Source organism: Pseudochaenichthys georgianus, chromosome 22 (assembly GCF_902827115.2).
Source record: "Pseudochaenichthys georgianus chromosome 22, fPseGeo1.2, whole genome shotgun sequence".
In the NCBI taxonomy this organism is placed as follows: domain Eukaryota; kingdom Metazoa; phylum Chordata; class Actinopteri; order Perciformes; family Channichthyidae; genus Pseudochaenichthys; species Pseudochaenichthys georgianus.
Window position 1 is genome coordinate 1,880,469 of NC_047524.1, and position 21,224 is coordinate 1,901,692.

The following is a 21,224-nucleotide window of genomic DNA, read 5'->3' on the forward strand; positions in this document are numbered from 1 at the left end:
AAAGTTCTGTGTGATTTCAAAAGGATAAAAATATCGATATCTGCGCCTCACCTCCAGTCCGAGGTGTTGGCAGAGCTCCATCAGCTGGGAGTGGTCTGCAGAGCCGTCCCAGCTGACCAGCAGCTGATGGCAGGCGTCCTGCAGCCTCTCCTGCATAGCGGGGGGGAGTAGGGGGACCCCGGACCCCCGGAGGGTGATGGGGTCGTCGGGGTTCCAGAGCTGCATCTGACCTGCACACAGGAACCAGGGGAGAAATCATCTTTACTGTGGATATGGTCACAAGGACAGATACTTTGTACAACAAATCTTCTCTGGCTGGAAGAGAACTCTCCATAGCTTCTCTGAATAACTGGACTTAACATATGGACAATATGGTTATAAATAAATTCTGAAATAAATAAGGCAATAAATATATATACACATTTATTTATTTCATGGGACTTTTATTTCATAATGCCACGTTTATTTATTTCAGAATTTATTTCATAACCATATTTATTTATTTGTTTCATAGGCATATTTATTTATATATGTATTTATTTATTAATTTAATTTGGGCTTAAACAGCATTCCATATTAACACTGTTCATTTTACATATATATTAAATTTAATTTTGAATAATCCATTCCTTGCACAATAATATCCTGCATTACATTATATTTGTTACTGGACATTTGTATTTCCATATATTTTCCACATGTATATATATTTATTTTTTAAATCTATTTCTGAAATATTTTTGGACTGTTTATTTTCTTGTGTTTTAATTTCTCTTATGTACATTGCCTTGTTTTTTATGCTGCTGCAACGCAAACATTTCCCAAATTGGGATCAATAAAGTATCTATCTACCTATCCATCCATCTATCCATCTATCCATCCATCATATAATAACCTGTTTATAGATTTTTTTCAGTATGTTTCCTGCTGAAGATTGCTAAAGGATGACATGTAAACATGGATGGTCTGAAGGTCCAGGGACAACAAAGTAAATGTTAACTTTGGGGGAAAGAAAGTATAAAATCGGTAAGGTTTTATTAATCTTCAAAACACATACTCTTGGCTGACTTGCTGCAAGATTTGTGTCTCTTATACAACAACAATATAATCTTTAACTTCGATCAACAGTGTGTCTGTTTTTTGTGCAATATTCCTGGTTTAAGTAATAATATCCTGAATGCTAGGCTAACAGATCCACGGCCCAAAACGTTGAAACAAATATCCGTAGAGGGAAGTTTAATAAATGACTGAACTATAAACGTACCTTCAGCCTCGAACTCCTCTGTGCTGGTATCATGAGCGTTCCAGCGCTTGAACAGAGAAAAACACGGAAGAATGTAGATTAATATCACAAATAATAATTTGAATCGGTGTTGCCAATAGAAATGTACGGTTACTGAGTCCGGGAAGATTTAAAAGTCCCGGGAAAAATGAAGAAAGTATGATCCGTGTTGAATATTGAGGATAAAAACAATTAATTAAAAGGCTTTATAAAGAATGACATCATCAAGGAAAGTAGATTTAATTGAATTAAAAACTAAAATAATAACGTTTTTTTAAAGAAACAAATACAACGCTTTAGGCCTCATATACTTAAAATAAGCAATTAAGCATGGCTGTCTCAATTTCCTTTTCGCTATAGGCCTTTATAATATATATACCCATACAAATAAAATACACTTCAAATTGTGCTGCGGGGGAAATATTTTCACCGGACATTATAACCACAAAGATTTTCATTCAACCGACGTCAACTTGTTTTCCCGTAAACTCTGTTTTAAAGGTCACCTATTCTGCAAAATCCACTTTTTCACGTCTCTTCTACATCAACATGTGTCCCTTCTTCTTCATGTCTCTTCTACATCAACATGTGTCCCCTCTTCTTCATGTCTCTTCTACATCAACATGTGTCCCCTCTTCTTCATGTCTCTTCTACATCAACATGTGTCCCCTCTTCTTCATGTCTCTTCTACATCAACATGTGTCCCCTCTTCTTCATGTCTCTTCTACATCAACATGTGTCCCCTCTTCATGTCTCTTCTACATCAACATGTGTCCCCTCTTCTTCATGTCTCTTCTACATCAACATGTGTCCCCTCTTCTCCATGTCTCTTCTACATCAACATGTGTCCCCTCTTCTTCATGTATCTTCTACATCAACATGTGTCCCCTCTTCTTCATGTCTCTTCTACATCAACATGTGTCCCCTCTTCTTCATGTCTCTTCTACATCAACATGTGTCCCCTCTGTGGAAAGAGACTCTGAAAGTTTCAGGAACAAAGATTCTCTCTCTTTTTGATCCATTTCTATAAAAACCTGTCTGAAAATGAGCTGATCAGATTTTGGCCACTTTATGATGTCATAACGATGTGTTGTCTTGAGTAACCATTAGCCAATCAGCAACCAAGGTAACCCCCCCCCCCCCTTATCACCTGAATCTCCTCCTAGAGCACCATTGAGTTCTTTGTAACCTAATCTCTCTCAGAGGGGCATGGGGAGGGGCTCCTTATTTTCATCTAATGTAACAGACAGAGAATCAGCACTTTGGAAACAGAGGGGATTATGGGTAATGCTGCAATGATCTGTTTTGTATATATCTGAGACCTATAATATATTGATGAAAAACAGTATAATAACCCAAAATAGGATAAATGTGAGAAAAGTGACCACATCAGAAACCCCCTGCAGGCTGATTTTCTCTTGTGTTAATCAGCCGTCTGACAGAAAGCACAAAGAGCTTTAGTGATGGCACGAAGGTCAGTGTGGAAATGGTTTCAATAATAGAGAAAATGTGCAACGGAAAGACACTTGCAAATTGACTTGGGTTCTTTCTGGATAAGGTCAAAGAAGATTTCATTATATTCTATCTAGTTATGTACATTTCAACATTTACTAACATCATTCACATTTATATAAATAAGGTGTTGAAAAGGGAACGCTAACTCAAGAAAAATACTGATTTAAAAATGCTTTTGGAGAAGTTTAAAAAAAAAAAGATGTTCCCCTTTGTAGCATGTTGGGAACAAACTGTTTAAACGAATCGTAAAGACAGAAAGCGCAGCGTTTATGACGGCATGAGATCATCGTAAGAATGCAGAATGTGTGTGTCTGAGATCTGAAGATAATGTTCGTCCTCTGGGAAGATAAACACATTATTTCCTGGCGCTCAAGGACAGCCATTATCCTCAATAAAGAAGACATAGTTTGAACCAGTGTGTGCCAACATCTCTTGCATATAAGACGGGGTACGCACACTGTTCGGGAACTAGTTGTTATCATGGATGTATAATAACTGGATACAGCGTGGGAGGCGGAGTCTCGTTCTTTCCTATGAGCTGCTCATTGGCGCATGAAGGCAAAATGGCCCAACTTTTGAGAGAGCGAAACGTCACAGATTACCCAGCATGCCTAGCTGTCAGAGCAGAAGAACCCGTATGTGCGCTCACGGAGCATGCGCCCCTTAAGCCCCGCTCCCCGAGCTCCCACTCTCGGCTCACTAGAATGAACGGAGAGAGAAAATAAAATCTAGATTCGGCTTTTAGTGCATTTTACAACTTTAAGGGCCGAATGATTCTAATAAGGGCTATAAGATAGTTCATACTGGGTAGTTTATTTAGTTATAATAATATCCGCTGATTTACAGACGTCTCTTTCCCCATGTTAGTCAATGGGGAAAAAGTCTTTCTGGGCCCAGTGACGTCACGGAAGTTGCAGTACTGCCGTTTGGACACTACGAACTTTGGGCACAGAGTCCGGAGCACTTCCTGGGGGCTTGGTTGTACCGTATTGTGTGTGATGACTACTTCCATAATAATAAACACATGTTTTCTGATTATCGAAACTCAAGCCGGTGACGAGTGAGATTTTTCCAACACAGCACAACATTAAAGCAATTTCGGTTCAAATTAAAAATGTTTGTAATTATATATATTTTTTTTATACTTTCTATCACTGCAAATAAGGAGCAGTTTTATTTATCTGAAATAATCCTTTATACATTTATCTTCTTAATTCTCTATTTCTTAATATCATTTTATGGTAAAATTAAGTTAAGGAGATGCGGAGCTCTGTTGGCTTTACAAATTGAAAGTGTAATAAGAAACATCTTAAGATGTAACCAGCAAATTATAAATCGTTTTTACTGATAATTTCTCTGCCAAATATTTTTGAGCTGGAGAAAAAGTGGTGAACAATCAGAGCATTTACTCGCCCTAGGTTTTTGTCTTTCTCCCATCATTTGCCCTTTTGAACAATGGAGTGTTGAAAGATACAGAAGAAGAAACTTGAATTTATTTTAACGGCAAGACTTGGAAATGTTTATGCTGATGATAGACGCTCAGCCTGTGGACATTATTTGTTCTATCTTTGGTGCGTCATATATTTCTAAAATGTGCATGTGTATTTAACAATATATTTTTCTAGAAATGTTTTGTATCCTGAATGGGTATATTTTTGAAATAAATGTGTGCCTAAAATCATTATATTGATGACTCTGGACATAGTCTTGCAGCCCTTTAAACTCTGTTTTGCTTGTTTAGAAATATAGTGTGGGGGGGGGGGGGGGGGAGTTAGGGGGTGTGACCCTCTGTCTGCAGTGTGACCGTCTTTTGTCTGTGTCGCAAACACTGAGGGAATGAGGAGCAGATGGGATGCTGAAAGTGGCGTTTTGATGCATCGGCATGCAGGGGGGACTCATTGTTCCTCTGTCACCCTCCTCCTCCCCCCCCCCCCCCCCATCTGCTCTCCCCCGCTGGACACCGAGATTTCCTTTGACCCCGGAGACACGCTTCAGCTCTGACAGCGTTTGTCTTCAGACAATAAGCAGAGTTTACACACTTCCATCAGACCACAAGCTGAACCTAACATCATTATGGCGTTTTCAGCGAGCAGTCGGGATTCTCTTTGTGTCGTAAATTAAACTTCTGCAGCACATCCAACGTCTGCACGGCCATTAGAAGAAGCATCAACCACAGCAGTCAGGAAATATTTTTCATGCACTGGCCAATATTGAGATTTGGGGCTATTATGCATCCATAACATTGCTTCTTTATTTCTTCTTTCACAATATTTGCCTCTGAATTGTAGCAGAGTACACCACTGCGACCACTATCAGTAACATAATACATTTACAAGTAAACGTTATTTTGTGCCTCCTACTGGAAATTTGTATTTCCACTAGTATCTATCTATCTATCTATATATCCATCCATCCATCCATCCATCCATCCATCCATCTATCTATCTATCCATCCATCCATCTATCCATCCATCTATTATAAAGTACTGCTGAGAAAAAAGTAAAATGTTTGCCTCTAAATTGAAGAATCAAGTGGAAATACTCAAGTAAAACACCTCAAAATTGTAAATAAGTGCAGCACCTGAGTAAATCTACTTAGTTACTTTCCACCACTGGACAACTGTGATGTTGTCAACTCTTTAATCACAGAAGGACAAACTTATTATAATGTGCGTCTTTAGACAAACATTACAATTACAACAGGGTTTTTTAAGACTGAAATTATGCTTACGTGCCATTTACAGCCAGTTCTGCAATATACAATGACCTAGGAACGTTTTTGAATGGTTCATAAACCTGAAACAAACTACCAGGAAACCCTTTAAATTAAGGGTAGATTAAGGGGACATTCCTTACTTAGCAGTTTATCCTTTGTTTCCCTTGCTGTCTGACTGATCTGTATAAATAAACTCTCCTTGCCTCGAGTGTCTCAGTCTGTGCATGTAAGAAGATTATCTAAGAATAACGGCTCGCTGACGGCCTCCAGCGAGGACAGGAGGTGATAAGGAGGTAATAAGGAGGCGCCTGACAGTCTGTAGGTCCAGAAACGCTCAGAATATCTCTTACCTCACGCTTCCTGGGAACAGCCGAGTCATCGCTGTCCCGCAGATTCTCGTGCTGCGCCGCGTCAGCGTTCATCACGTCGGGGAAGTCGGAGTGATGCTCGATGAACTCGGGCGTGGAGCGGCGGCCGTAACGCTTGCTGCCCTTCACGAACTTCGGCTGGATCTCAGGAGAGTCTGAGGAGAAATCATGACAGGACACTTTAAAATCCAATACGCTGAGTATGCTTATGTGTATAACACCGGTGCAAAATGTAGTAGTAAAGCCTTGCACAACAACAAGTATGTTATTAAATCAAAATGTACTTATTCAGAACTTCCTTTAATAAACTGACAATCTTCATATTTTGTACTTGTTTTATTCCTTATTGTTTACATGTATTATTGTTCTTGTTTTACATGTATTATTCTTCTTTGTTTACACGTTTTATACTTAATCTTTACGTATTTTATTCCTAATTTTTACATATTTTCTTCTTTTTTTACATGTTTTATTCCAAATTATTTACATGTTTTATTCCCAATTTTTTTTACATATTTTATCCCTAATTTTTACGTATTTTATTTCTACATATCTTATTCCAAATTATTTACATAATTTATTCCAACATTTTTACATATTTTATTCCTATTTTTTTTACATATTTTATTTCTACATGTTTTATTCTATTATGTTTTATTTTTACATCATTGGTTGCACTTTGAACTTATTCTGTTTTATAACCAGGTTTTATCATGTAACATATCCTTGATCTAATTATATCTTGTTTGTTCACTTTGTCAAGGACCTTCATATTATTATTTATGACTAATATGTGCCGTGGCATTTAGCAGCTACTTCTCCAAAAGTGGTAACTCCAGAATTTTCCAAAGTTCCCTTTTCTTTGAGAGAGAGAAATTACTGTAACATGAACTCAAAAAGTTTACAGATGTAATGTTCTGTCAAAAGAGGAGAATAGGTGTAAGAATATTACATTTCTTGACATTTTGAGAATGTATTTTGTTTACTTATAAGGATTCAAAAGTGTTTTCCGGTTTAACAAGAACAAAGGGGAGATTATATAGTATATTATTATGTAGTATTTATAATTTCTTGCTATGTTTTGCCTTTTTTCCTTCAGACTCAAAAGCAATAAGCAAATGCCCCAGGTTCAGAACAGTTTAACACCAAATACATGCTTTCTGTGAATAAATGAATGCCTATTCAGACCTTTGAGTGTGACTTCTTTAAAACGTGCAACATGAGAATCTTCACCTGGTTTAGACGGAGTCTCCTGTTCTGATGGGGCTGGCTCAAAAGCTGATGATAAAACTAAAATCAGAGCATTCTTGAATTGGTCAAAGTCGACCTGCAACAAGAAAAGAAAACATAACGAGTGAGAGATGTCAGAAATGTGAAGCAGACGTTCATGAGATTCCTGAGACAGGATGTAATTCAGTTTGTCTGCAGGGTGGAGGAGGTTTCTCTGCAACATCCACCAGCTGCTGATCCTCAAGATGGAGATTATTTTCTTTGTGCATGAAGGCCGACACACGCGGACACACACGCAGGAGAGGACTCTTTAAAGTAGAGACGCTACATACTGACATACACCTGAACATCAGCAGGAGAGTACTCTTTAAAGTAGAGACACTACATCCTGACATACACCTGAACATCAGCAGGAGAGGACTCTTTAAAGTAGAGACACTACATACTGATATACACCTGAACATCAGCAGGAGAGGACTCTTTAAAGTAGAGACACTACATACTGATATACACCTGAACATCAGCAGGAGAGGACTCTTTAAAGTAGAGACACTACATACTGATATACACCTGAACATCAGCAGGAGAGGACTCTTTAAAGTAGAGACACTATATACTGATATACACCTGAACATCAGCAGGAGAGGACTCTTTAAAGTAGAGACACTACATACTGACTCTTTAAACAAGGTGGAAACTGTAGTAGCAGTTCTTCCTGTAGGAATAAAACAACAACACTTATCAGAGGAGCGAACTGACCCTGTCGGTGTGTTGCTGGGGTCTCTGCAGCAGTGAATGCAGCACAGCTTCCTCCAGCTGCAGAGAGCAGCACAGGTCAGAAAGTTCCTCCGGATTCAGAGAACCACAGCCGCTCGCATCGAAACTGTGAAACACCTCCTTCAGACGCTCCTCGTACTCATCCTGCTCCTGGACCTCATCCATCCCACAGGACAGAAGCCTGCCCTGAGAGAGAAGCAGGAACATTCTGGTTATTAATCACGCTTTATATCACATGTCAGCTGATCTGTTTATCCAGAGGGATGAGCCAGAACAACAGAAGAACAAAGCATACAACATATTAATTGATAATGGTTATCTAAACAAAATTGCCTGGCTTATGCTTGCTACAAACTAGCCTTAAAAGGTCCTCTATTATACTGTTTTTCATCAATATATTATCCGATATATACAAAACATGTCTCTAAGTGTTTGGCTGAAACACCAAACAGATCATTGCAGCATTACCCATAATCCCCTCTGTTTCAGCCCTGTTTCCAAAGTGCTGATTATCTGTCTGTTACTTTAGATGAAAATAAGGAGCCCCTCCCCACGCCCCTCTGAGAGACATTTGGTTACAAAGAACTCAATGGTGCTCTAGAGGAGATTCAGGTGATAAGGGGGGGGGGGGTTACCTTGGTTGCTGATTGGCTAATGGTTACACAAGACAACACATCGTTATGACATCACAAAGTGATCAAAATATGATCCGCTCATTTTCAGACAGGTTTTTATAGAAATGGATCAAAAAGAGAGAGAATCTTTGTTCCTGAAACTTTCAGTCTCTTTCCACAGAGGGGACACATGTTGATGTAGAAGAGACATGAAGAAGAGGGGACACATGTTGATGTAGAAGAGACATGGAGAAGAGGGGACACATGGTGATGTAGAAGAGACATGAAGAAGAGGGGACACATGGTGATGTAGAAGAGACACGGAGAAGAGGGGACACATGTTGATGTAGAAGAGACACGAAGAAGAGGGGACACATGTTGATGTAGAAGAGACATGAAGAAGAGGGGACACGTGTTGATGTAGAAGAGAGGACACATATTGATGTAGAAGAGACATGGAGAAGAGGGGACACATGTTGATGTAGAAGAGACGTGAAGTAGTGGATTTTGCAGAATAGAACACCTTTAATTAAAACCCATTTAAATTGCCAAACTAAATAGTATGTAAAAAATATACTTTTAGGAAAAACACTTTTTGAAGTTTTTAAATCAACGTAGTCAAGGTCCATGCATTAATGGGAGACCAGATGGAAACCATGTATTCCCTGTTGCATGAATAAAACGGCTCAGCTTAGGCTAGCTGCAAACTTGCAAATCTAAAAAACGAATTTCACACAAAATAGTTTATAAAACTGGTATTTTGTGTGATTTTCAACACAAATTACACAATCAATCTCGACTTTGTGAGTAGGTTAACTGTCCATCAGTAAAAAGAAAAAAGCTGCTTTTGAGGAGCCATTTCTGGAAGGGAATCAATGTTAGCAGACAAACAAATCTAATTTCTTACATGAATCAATCACCTACATCTATCCTATCAGTGTTAGATATACTCACAGAGAGCGTGGAAACATCTATCTCTCAGTCTGTGATGCTAACAGCTCCTCTGTAAACTCCGCTGGACACTGAGCTCCAGACTCGGAGCCGTGGTGCAGGCTTTGGATAATCCCATTACAACTCTTACACCACCAGAGACTGACAGAAGTCAAGCTGAGCATGACTCTCCTTTACCGACTTTAGATGGGATCATCAGGTCTATATTTGGCACAAGTGGTATGCAAATTCACCTTTAACCGTACTCAGTTTGATGTAGTTTAAAAGACATTTGAGTTAGGGCTAGGCTATATGGAGAAAATAACATGATATCTTGGAGCAAAAACCTTGTTATTGTACAGTCGGCTTTAATATTGGATCAATAACACAAATAGTAATACTGATGTAGCACCTCTAGCCCTATCTCACACCAAGAACAGAGGCACCAACATCTACCTAGGTTCGAATAGTGGTGCCGTGAATAACTCTGGGAAGAGTTAGATTTTAGTTGAAGATTTTACAATTGTATTGCCAGCAATGTTCAACAACATTTACATTCAATTGGGCCAACAATATGAAAATGAATGAAAATAAAAAATAGAGCTCTTAAACAAATAAAAATAGTCTCTTCTAAGGATGCTCCGATCGCCGATCTGATCGAGTGGGCGGGGCCTATGGGGATCTTCCATTTAAAGTGATGTTTAAAACTCAGTTAATGGGGCTTATTCACTGGAGCTTCCACAAATAACAACCAACATAATTATTACATTCAAATGAATTACATTGTTCAAGTTTACATTCACTTTTGAGAATAACACGGGAGAAATTAGCGGAAGCGCTCTCTTTTCCTCTCTCTCTTGACTGTGTGTGTGTGTGTGTGTGTGTGTGTGTGTGTGTGTGTGTGTGTTGCTATGGCTCTTCTACCAGGGTAGAGCTAATGGTGTACTGGATCTTATCTGGAAATCAGTGTGAATTCAGCAGGATTCTTCAAGTCGACGTCCTCAGTAGGCAGGTCCAACGGTAGGCCACACCGCTTCCAACAACCGCTCAGAGTCACCGGGCTTGCCTCGCCATCAATCCCAAGTCAGATTGGATCTGGGTTGCTGACATCAATATAAAAAAAACGGAGTTTCCACACTTAGGCTATAAGACGACACTTGCTGCCGTCTTCTAGTTCGGATTCACACAGGGGTTCTTGCAGGTTAGAGTTTGTTAACTAATATAGTTAAGAGTACAAATACACACTTTTTAAAATGCTATTGCACACACTATACTAGGAGCTGCTTGACTTATGTCTCTGCGTCTTCAGGGTGTTCACAGGGGAAAAGAGAGAGGCGGAGTGATTCGCGCCACTCATTACCCTGGGTGTATTCATACATCTCAATGACATAAAGGGGTCTAGTAGCCCTATATTTCATACACTGAGATTTGTGATTAATAATCATCAGTAATGTGGATGTATTGACTAATTTGGTTAAGGGTTAGTCTGTACATTTCAGAAAATAACCATTCTTAAATGCTGTCTTTAAAAACAGGGAAAATACTAATATAATGATTTACAAAATCTAACTAGAAAAATTATCATTATAATATTGATTTATGCCTCAGCACTGATTTCAGTTCTGTATTAAAAGAATAAATCAATATATTTTATTTTACAAAATGTTTCCTTATTTTTATTTTGTATTCTATTATTATTAAGATTTGTTTTCATTTTGTAATATTATAATTTGTATATAGAGTATATTTTTGATTTCTTTACTATAGAATATATAAACATTCTGCAAGGCAAATCTTCAAATATATATTTATATTAACTTAAAAAGGAAGGGTGTAAAGAGACTAGGAGGAGATTCTTAAAGGTCCCATGTCATGCTTTTCTGGTTATGACCCGTCCCCTTGTTGTTATGAAGGTTGTTCTGCATGTGAACGGTCTGCAGAGTCATAAACCCTCAAAGTGCACCCTGTAGCGAGTAAAACTCTAACACAGAAAATACCTGTCTATGCTGCCCCAGAACGCCTCGTTGGACATTTCTCTTTTTCCATTTTTTACTTCCTCAGTATAGTGACGTGACCATACCCAGGTCCAAATGGACCAATCCGTGGAGCTCCACACACATTTTCTCAGCCGCGCTACTCCGGAGTTTCACCGGCACACACCTTATCTTTTCTCAGCCTCGGCTCCGTGGATCTCCACTCACAGTTCGCCAAACACTCACGTGTGTGTGTGCTCAGGCTGAGTCTCGCAGACCCCACGCATTAACCAGGAAACGACACCAGTAATAGAGCTCACACTGTCCGCTCCTCACAGCAGCGAGCCCCGCAACGTCCTGCCAACACGGCACCCTGACCCCACGCAGCATTCTCATCTGTTTGTCATTACTGGTGTCCTTTTCTGGTTGCTAAGAAATGCCATTGTAACACATAATCACACATCAGAGCACGGTGGGCTCATAGGGAGGGGGGGGGGGGGGGGCTCCAACAAGGCGTGTAGGACAGAGAGTGAATACACATACTATACAGAGATGCTGTATGAGAAACCAATGTGAGTTTGGAAAATTGAACTAGACCTCAACAATGGAATTATGATCAGTAGAAATGGCCATGACATGGGACCTTTAAGTTAAAGGTGGGGTAGGTAAGTTTGAGAAACCGGCTCGAGATCGCTAGAATTTGAAAATACACAACCGGAGAAAATCTGCCACTTCCTCACAGAGCCCCTCCTCCAACACACACGAACGCGCACATGACCAATGAGGGCACGAGATAAGTTTGTGCCCCGATGGAAGGCTGACAGGCAGGTAGGCCATCCAATTGGTTGTACTTTTTACAGTATTACGGCTTCTACAGATGACATTTTTTTATGGATTTTTTGTCAAAGCACTTCAGATATTCATTGCTATCGGGATGTTAGGAGCATTCCATGGAATATAACAAGTGTATCTCGAGCCGGTTTCTGACACTTACCTACCCCACCTTTAAGGATGATAAACTGATAAGAGGCGGCCGTTTTGGGACTAAATGTTCCTTTAAATACTCCAGACTGATGATAAAGACGAAGGTCAAAGACAGCAGAGCGACACTGAACTAAAAAAGCCGCCAGGAATTAATAAAGAAGGTTACAATAAATAAATAAAAATCCTTGAGCCAAATATTTCCTATCTGACAGCATCAGTTACAGGGGCAGGGTTATTAAATAACATTCAGATGCATCATCGCTGTACGGAAGAGGATTAGGATCTGACCAAAAGTGACTTCAGATTCTGCCTTTTATTCTCAACATTCTGACTTTAATCTCAGAAATGGGGCGAAATAACTGCCCTAACCCTCAGAGCTGCTATTGAAAACAGTACGGACCATTTACGGGGAAGTAATTAAGGCCCTTTTGTGGCACCAAAAACAAGTTTGAAATCAAAAAGACATATTAAAGCCATGTATATAAAGATGAATGCAAGACATTATCAAAAGAAAAGATGAAGTCTGACTTATTCAAGCAATCACATTCCCCACAACTGGTCAACCACCTGAAGCTTAATGAATGTACCAGTAAATGGTGCAAAGCTGAACAAACTAGAACACCTGTCATTTTATTTTAACACTTATAAAAGATAGATTTGTGACATTTTAATGCCATTAAGGCCTTATATTTTTCTCAATTAATTCAGGACGTTTTAGGTCTTTCATAAGGATCTGCGGTTATATATCATGAGTTGATCTTTTCAGTAGTGTCTGTAGAAATGTCTCCACAAAAGAGTCCTGACCGTGCTTCTCCAGCTGCTCTAAGCCAGGTGTCTCCCCCCCCCCCCACACACACACACTTGGAGTTCCCATTCACCGTCAACAATAGAGACAAAAACCGCATCAGTATTCTGCATCTGCACGTCTGAGAGGCCGATGAAAAGTGAGAACATCACCCCTCAGCTGCATGGCAGATTCTATAAAACACAGGTCAAAAACATACAAACAAATGCAGGCAAAATAAGTATTATGATTTTTTTTTAGATTTCACTACTGACCTGATCTTATTAAAGGATATTTTTAATAAAAAAGTTTCACAGCTGCTGCAGCCCAAGAATCACTCGAGTAGAGGTCACTATAAGGAGGTTAATCCCTCACACAGACACTGCTAATTATCTCCAACAGATGTCAATATGGTAAAATAAAAACTATTTTCTCAAACAACCTCCCAGTGAAACATGCATGGGTAAATAACTGCAGACATCATCTAGATTGCATCAGTTTATTTGTAAAAATGCACTTTGCAAATAAGTGAATACACTTGTTTTATAGTGTGCCTTTGCAAAGAACAGCAACATATATCAGAAATGCATTTAGAGTACTTGGCATGATGATTACAGATGAAGCTTTTTTGTTTATTTGTTTTGGTCAAGGACAAGCATTTTGCAAAGAGTTCTTAACATTTTGGAGATAGGAGATGATGACTTTGGGACAAAAGGAAGTTTCCTGCAGGGCTGAAAATATTAATATATCAAAACTATTACATTTAACTATTAACACATTTTTTTTTGATGAAATTCCAGGGATTACTTTTGCATCTGAGAAAAAATGTCTATAAGTGTAACATAAAAAAATGTCAATGCCACATGTCATTTATAAAAACGTTAAAGGATTTACAAGACAGCTGTTGATAATGTTAACAGGAAAAGTGCATTTAAAAACGTCAAGAAAGACCAAATTTAAGATAAAAATGACCAGTTATCAGAATCAGAATCCAGTTCATTGCCAGGTTTACACATACAAATAATCTGCTTTTGTGTATGGTGGTGCAAAGATAAAAACAACATAAGAAAATACGTTTTAAGGGAAGGTAAAAAATATACTGATTATAAAAGATTTAACATACAAAAATTAAAATAAGGTATTTACACCAAATATATAAATATACAAGAGAAATAAAAAAAACTTAGTATAATGAATATATATTAATAAATTAAATAATAAAATTAAATTGAGGTTTATTTATATAATATTACTAAATGTGTCTTTTTGGGAACACTTATAAATGCATGAAGTGGAGTGGAGTGCAGTTTAACTACATTTAAAGTAAGTTATTGTCTTGTTAACAGGTAGGCTATACAAAAGTGAATGAGGATTTCCATTGAAAGTGATGCTATGCTAACGCGGCTAATTTGGGAGGAAACGTTTAGGTCTCGCTCCAAAATCACCCTAAATGTTTTAATTAAAACCATGAAAAAACATTTTAAAGTGAAATAAAAACACTCACCACAGTCTCAGAAGTTGGACGACAGTTGGCTACTTTTCCAACAGATTTGTTGCTGATTTTTGCTGACTTTAAACGCGTTTTTTTAAATAACTTTTACAACATTGTTCCTGTTTAATCGCGTTTATAATCCTCTCCAGGAAGATATGATAAACCAGCCGTTAGTTTAAAGACGGCGCGGGTTTTTGAGACTTGTTTCGGTCGTTTTATCCCCAGAAAAGAGCTCAGAGTGGAGCTGGCTTTCTGAACTCGCTTCATCCATGGACTGGTGGATATAGCGGGGTTTGAAAAGCGTCTGCCGGGAGGAAGGGGCGGTGACCGGGGAGAGGAGAGAGGCCAGCCCCCTGGGAACAAACTAAATATTTGATATCATAAAAGAAATTAGAGTTTCAATATAGAAAAAGTTAAATATGTCTAAAGATATTCATATAAACGAGAAAAAGTCAATAAAAAGAGGTTTGTTGGTCCACTTGGTTAGTGTATTGAAACTCAATGCTGCATTGATTTCATTGATTGGAGTTTCTGGGTCACATAGGAAAGCATTGAAACTAGACTTTTCAATAAAAAAAGCCTTATTTTTCAATAGAATATTCATATAAAATAGCATTAAAATCAAATAAAAAATAGTTTCATAATAATATTAATAGAAAATAGAAAAAAAACACTTTCATTTTTTTGGTGTAATAGTGCATAACATGAATATAGCGTGAGGAAATCAAATCAAAATGAAAGCAAATAAATAATAAAATACATGATACAATTAAATAAACAAAAAATTAAAAATAATATAAATAATTTAATAATTATATATTTCATTATTACTCTTATAATAATAATAATTTAATAATTATTAGTTTTATATTTTATTATGTTTTTATTTGTATTAATATAACAATTATTTTTATTACATGTTTGGAATTATACCACTGTATTTACGTTGTTTTAAATTCTCCCAATCAATCCTGTTTCACTCAAATACTTAAGAATGACCTTCAGGAGGAAGACAGAGTAGTTTTTGTTTGTCTGGAACTTAGTGATTATCCTCTCTCTCTGCAAGCTGAATTATTGTGCCATCCAATCTCAATACTTTGAATCCTCTGTTGCCCAGGATGTGCTCAATGATGTCGAGCACTTTCCTGTAATGAGCAGATGTAACCGATGTATAACTTCACTTGTTTATATTTCAGTAAAATCATTTTTGTCCATACTTTCTTTGTAAAACTTGTCACTGTCACTTTAAAATACTTTTATTTTGAAAAGTACGTTTTATTTTGGTATTCTTGGCACCGGCACATTTCGCTGCTTTCCTCAGTTAGCTTCAGGCCCCCCTGAGGAGAAGTAAGTGGAACGAGTGGTGTCATAAATGTTGTATTTGATATGTTAATATATTGTTTAATGTTACTGTAGGAGCCAATTAACTGTGTTCACACAATCCAAACTTGTTTGCAGTTAATGTCTATATTTTGCCGTATGTAACTAGTATGTGTTGCGCTTCAAACAGTGTTTGTGAGCTTTCTAAAGTTTAGCTATTTAGGCGCATTCACACCGCAGTACTTTTCCCACAAAGGTTCATCAGAACTTAGTTCATGAGAACTCTTTAGTTCTCATGAAAGAACTCTTTAGTTCTCATGAACTAAGTACAGAGATCGCGTTCACACCGGAATAAGTCCCTGGGGGAGGATTAGGCCTACTGCCCGTCCACACACTGGCATGAAAAAAATCTTTCAAAGCGTCGCCCATTCACTTGAATGGGGTGACGTGGAAGATTTTGAATTTTCGCCGAACTGCATTGTGGGGAGCGGAGCATGGCTTTGCAAGCATCGTGAGCATCAAAAGTTGAGCAATGTTCAACTTTTGACGCTCCCGATCATGGGCGCGGGAAGGGGGGTGCTGAGGGCGCTGCAGCACCCCCTAGCGGCAGGCAGGGGGTGCGGAGCTCCCCTGTCTGAATTATTATTTGACGGTTATTGCTGCTCCCGCTGTGCATAATCTGTGTAATATGTAGCCAATAAATTCCACATTGTTGGTAAAATAATATTTTGGCCTGCCCCGAATGTTTTTTCTGTAGCACCGGACAATTCTACCTCAATAATATAATACATTAACCGTGTTTTACGTGAACCTCATCATGACACTCGAGAGGACGGCAGGTCTGTAATTTCCCGTGTTCAGTGAATAGAGGCAAGACACCAGACCAATCAGAGAGTTGCATGGAAATAAAATAAAAGTGTGCTTGTGTGTGTGTGTGTGTGTGTGTGTGTGTGTGTGTGTGTGTGTGTGTGTGTGTGTGTGTGTGTGTGTGTGTGTGTGTGTGTGTGCGCGGACATAGCGCATTTAGTGTGTGTGAGAGAGGGAGAGAGGGAGAGAGAGAGAGGGACCGGTGCCAGCAGCAGGGACCGTATTGTTAGCATCTAGTTAGCTAGCTGCACTAACGGACATACGGAGCTCTGTTGTTGGTTCCACAACAAGCTGGAGGAGAGCTCTCCTCTCAGACTGAGAGGCTCAGGTGAGCTAAAGGACTCTCTGAGTGTTTAGATAGTTAACTTTAGTCTAAGTATCCCAGTGGGTCTCAAACGGTTTGGTCACAAATTATTCAAAAGATTATTTCCGCGGCACACCTTCATATGATCATTATAGTTATAAAACAAATAAAGGAAAAACAGTTATGAAATACTATATGGCAGTAAAACAAGAATACAGTTTGAAAGGGGAGTGATTTGTAAAATATCCATAAAGAAAAAGAACATCTGCTTACAGTTGTGTTTCATCTGGGTGCTGAGAGATGTATCCATAGATCTCTTAATGTTGCTCTCAAAGTGCACCACCAGATTGATGCTTTTAACTTCAATATTTAAAAAAAATCTTCCCGAGGGAGCATCCCCCCGGACCTCCCTAGAGGAGGTGAGGTCCGCTCCCCACTCGTAAAAAATAGCACTTTACCCCTGCCTATATGCTGTGAGCTGATTATCGAGCCTTCATTGTAACAGTCGCGGGTGTACTGTGTGTTTGCGTGTGGGGATTGCTTTTGTGCTTGCTCTATAGTGCCCGTAATAGTGTTCACTGGAGTCCAGCACCTCAGCACCCCCACTCAAAATACCTTCCCGCGCCTCTGCTCCCGATGCTTTCGAAGCTGGCATCAGCCAATCAAATCCCGTTTATGCAAATCCCGCCAGTACAAGCGCTAGCCAATCAAACTGCGTGCAAGCTGGGAGAGCCAGACCGCAGTTCATTTCCTCATATTCCAAACGAGAAATTACGGTAGCAAATCACCCGGTTCTTTACGACCAGAACTATTTACCGGGATACAAACCGGAGGAACCAGGCATGGAGGGAGGTGGCAGAGACAGTGGGTGAAACTGGTAGGTTTTCGCCTGTTTGGGGAGTTTATATCCAGTTTATTTCGTAAACATTGCTATTGCTTTGTATGTCGGGGGCGGGAGATTCATGTGATTGGTTGTTGGTCGCATTGCTCGCAAAAAATCGCCAAGCTTCAGACACGCCCAGCATCAAGATTTTTCAAGATTTTTTTCATGCCTGTGTGTGGACGGGCAGTTAAGCAAATGAAGCCGCTGACGTAACTTCTTCTTCTTCTGCTTTGGGTTTACTGGCAGGCCGCAAACCACTTCACGGCGTATACTGGTCCTCACTTACAAAGCCCTGCACCATCTGCCCCCCCCCCTACCTCACTGACCTCCTCACCCTCTACCAACCACCCCGGTCCCTCAGATCCTCCTCAGCCGGTTTGTTTTCAATCCCCAAGGCCAAACTCCGGAGCTTCGGGGACAGAGCCTTCTCTGTGGCAGCCCCGAAGCTCTGGAACTCCCTCCCCCAAGACCTCCGTGAGTCTGAGTCCCTCACCCTGTTCCAGTCCCGCCTCAAAACCCACCTCTTCAACTCTCTATCCATAAGCCCCCCCCCCCTCTCAATCAACTTCCTCCTGACTGCTTTTCTGTTGTGTTTTGTTTCCTTTTTGGTTCTGTCTTTGTTTTTGTTTTGTTTGTCTACCCTCCCTCCCAAATGTAAAGCGTCTTTGGGTTCAGAAAAGCGCTATATAAAATTGATATATTATTATTATTATTATTATTATTACTGCCACCCGAAGTCCCCGGCCGGAAGTCCCCGGAGTTGGGGACTGGCTTCAGTAGAAGCTGCTGGGACTCCCAGCAGCTTCTCCTGAAGCCTTCCGAGTAAATCGCCAGAACGCCGACACCTCCTCATCTCCACCGCTCCCATGTTTTATTTTGTGTTGCCATAAGTTAGTCTCTCTGCGTTTCTGCGCTGGGCTAATGCTAATGCTAATAATGCTAATGCGAGGATAATAAAATGGCGGCTTCACAAAACTTTTTTGGAGTTTTACGGGGCGTGGTTTGCAATCCGCCCAGCCAATCAGACATAGGAACCTTTTTCTCCCACGAAAGTCCCTGCTCTCTAGCAGGGACGGAAAAGGGGGTGAAAAGGTTCTCATGAACTAATCTTAGTTCCGGCTCTTTTTGGTGTGAACGCATATATACCTTGGATAAATGTATATCTGTTAATTGTATTATTTAGAACTCTGTGTATACTTTCCAGAGACCTTGAGCTTTACTTTCTTCTAAGCCTAACTTGGCTATGGCTGCAGCAGAGAGCAGTTTTGGATGGTCGCACAACTTTTTCATTATGTTCAGTTCAGTTAGAGGTGATCTGGTTGTGAGCTGCTCCTTGATGTGGTCAAGTGAAAGGAACTGCCTGTAAATATCTTCCTGAAAAGGACTAAGGTAAGTCCAGAAAATTAAGTCGTTATTTCTAGTCAGTGTTGGCATGACTGCGCCAGAGTCTTTTGGAATATTTTGGACTTTGCCATCCTTGGTCTCTGAATATTCCTCTTTACAATAAAGTTGGCCTTTCTTATTGTTTTTCTGCACTTCTGCTTTTGCCCTGCGGAGGAAGTAGGGTTTGATTATGGCTATGAGGTTCTCAGACATTCAAGACCCGAGGGCCTTTTCCCCTGGAGTGGTGTCCTTCTCTCTGGCCCGGGTGATTGGGTTCTCGTACTCCTTTTTGAAGGTTTTAGCTGTGCCTAAGAGTCAAAGAGAGCCCACAATTCCTTCAGGTAACAATTGATCTATTATCTAATATATCATTCCAATAACTGGTATATGGACTCGTATTGCACTATTCCACTTAATATTGTCTGCTTATCTGTATTATTGTGTTGCATTGTTGGAGAAGCCTGTGACCTAAGATTTTCAACGACATAATTACTACATGTAGCTATGTTAGTTTGACAATAAAGAACCTTGAACCTTAAGGTTGTTTGGACTGGAGTGCCAGTTAGGAGAAGGAATGGTGTAGGCACTTTTGGCTGTAGTTGAGGATTTTATCTTGTGTGCCTCATCTAGGATCATGTAGTCCCCATGTGAACTCTTTGCCATTGTAAGATGACAATTGCTGCCAGTTATACATAAGCATAGTGTACGTGCTGATGATAACACCACTTCACCTCTGAACTTTCTCCAAATTCATGGTCCTCTCCTTGCTCGATCCGTGAAACTCCTTGACCCTCATGCCAGGAGTCCATTTGGCAAACTCCTTGGTCCAGTTTGTGATGAGAGAAGTTGGCATGACCAGCAGTGTGTGCTTAGCCAGCTAAGAGTCGTTCTGAGCAAGAAGTTCTTCAATTGTCTTTATCCGGCTGTCAAGTTTTTGACTTTGACAAAAGGCCAGGTAATGAATTCATTATTTTTTTAATGTAATTCGTACATGTCTTCAGACTTTTGTAAGAAAAATATAATTAAATATTATTCTGAAAATGTTTTCAATGTTTAGGATGAACGAACAAATCAAAATGTAAAACGGGCTCTTAGAAAATATGTCAACAAAAACACAATGACTGGGATCCACCTGCCTGCAGTTGTGTATGGCATAAACACAGCTTTGCAAGTAAGTGATTCATGATGTTTTCCTCATGTTTGTTCATTAAATGTTTTTTGTTACCTTTACAGTACCTGATGGTAATAGTCAGGGGTGCACATAACTTTGTTGCCCATGTTCTCAAAGGAGCATGTTGCTTGGTGCGCATCCTTAAAATGAAATAAACCGGACCTTTTGAGGGGTACTTGACTTTATGAACGGGGGTGCACGAGTGAGCACGCAGCAGGGTTACTGTGCGGAGCGCATAAAGCAGACCCTTCACGCAATAGCGAGGGTTAGAGCGAGGAATCGCAGATGCCGTCGTGCTTGTGGACGGATTAAAACAATTAAACCTAAATAGCTTGCGAATTATACTTTGGCGGCCGTTAATATACCTGGGCGGCCCGCCCCAGTAAAGTCTATGTGTGGGAAACCCTGCTATCTTACCAGTTCTTATGCAACTCGCAAATATCTCTCTCTCTCTTCTCTATCTCTCTCTTTTCTTTTCTCTCTCTCTTCTCTCTTTTTTTTCTCTTTCTCTCTCTCTCTCTCTCTCTCTCAATGTTGGTGCGCAAATGCGCCTTGTTTCAAATGATCCGGTGCTCTGTTTTGGCGGGGGGGTGCGCACCTGCGCACCAGTTATGTGCAGCCCTGGTAATAG

At 39.7% G+C, this 21,224-nt stretch overlaps 1 protein-coding gene and 1 pseudogene across 3 annotated transcripts in view; both read right to left on the reverse strand.

Moving 5' to 3' along the window:
* The window catches only part of nin (ninein (GSK3B interacting protein)), a 40,573-nt gene extending 25,590 nt beyond the window's left edge, over positions 1-14,983 (reverse strand). For all 3 annotated transcript variants that reach the window (XM_034110822.1, XM_034110821.2, XM_034110823.1), the window contains exons 1-6: positions 14,678-14,983; positions 7,871-8,074; positions 7,115-7,208; positions 5,864-6,036; positions 1,265-1,310; positions 52-230 (exon numbers count right to left, since the gene is read on the reverse strand). In XM_034110822.1, coding sequence (XP_033966713.1) covers positions 52-230; positions 1,265-1,310; positions 5,864-6,036; positions 7,115-7,208; positions 7,871-8,053 — 675 coding nt within the window. In that variant the 5' untranslated portion in view covers positions 8,054-8,074; positions 14,678-14,983. The remainder of the gene's footprint in view (positions 1-51; positions 231-1,264; positions 1,311-5,863; positions 6,037-7,114; positions 7,209-7,870; positions 8,075-14,677) is intronic.
* Positions 14,984-19,218: 4,235 nt separating this feature from the next.
* On the reverse strand, positions 19,219-20,700 carry LOC117467967 (DNA excision repair protein ERCC-6-like; annotated as a pseudogene).
* Positions 20,701-21,224: the final 524 nt, after the last annotated feature.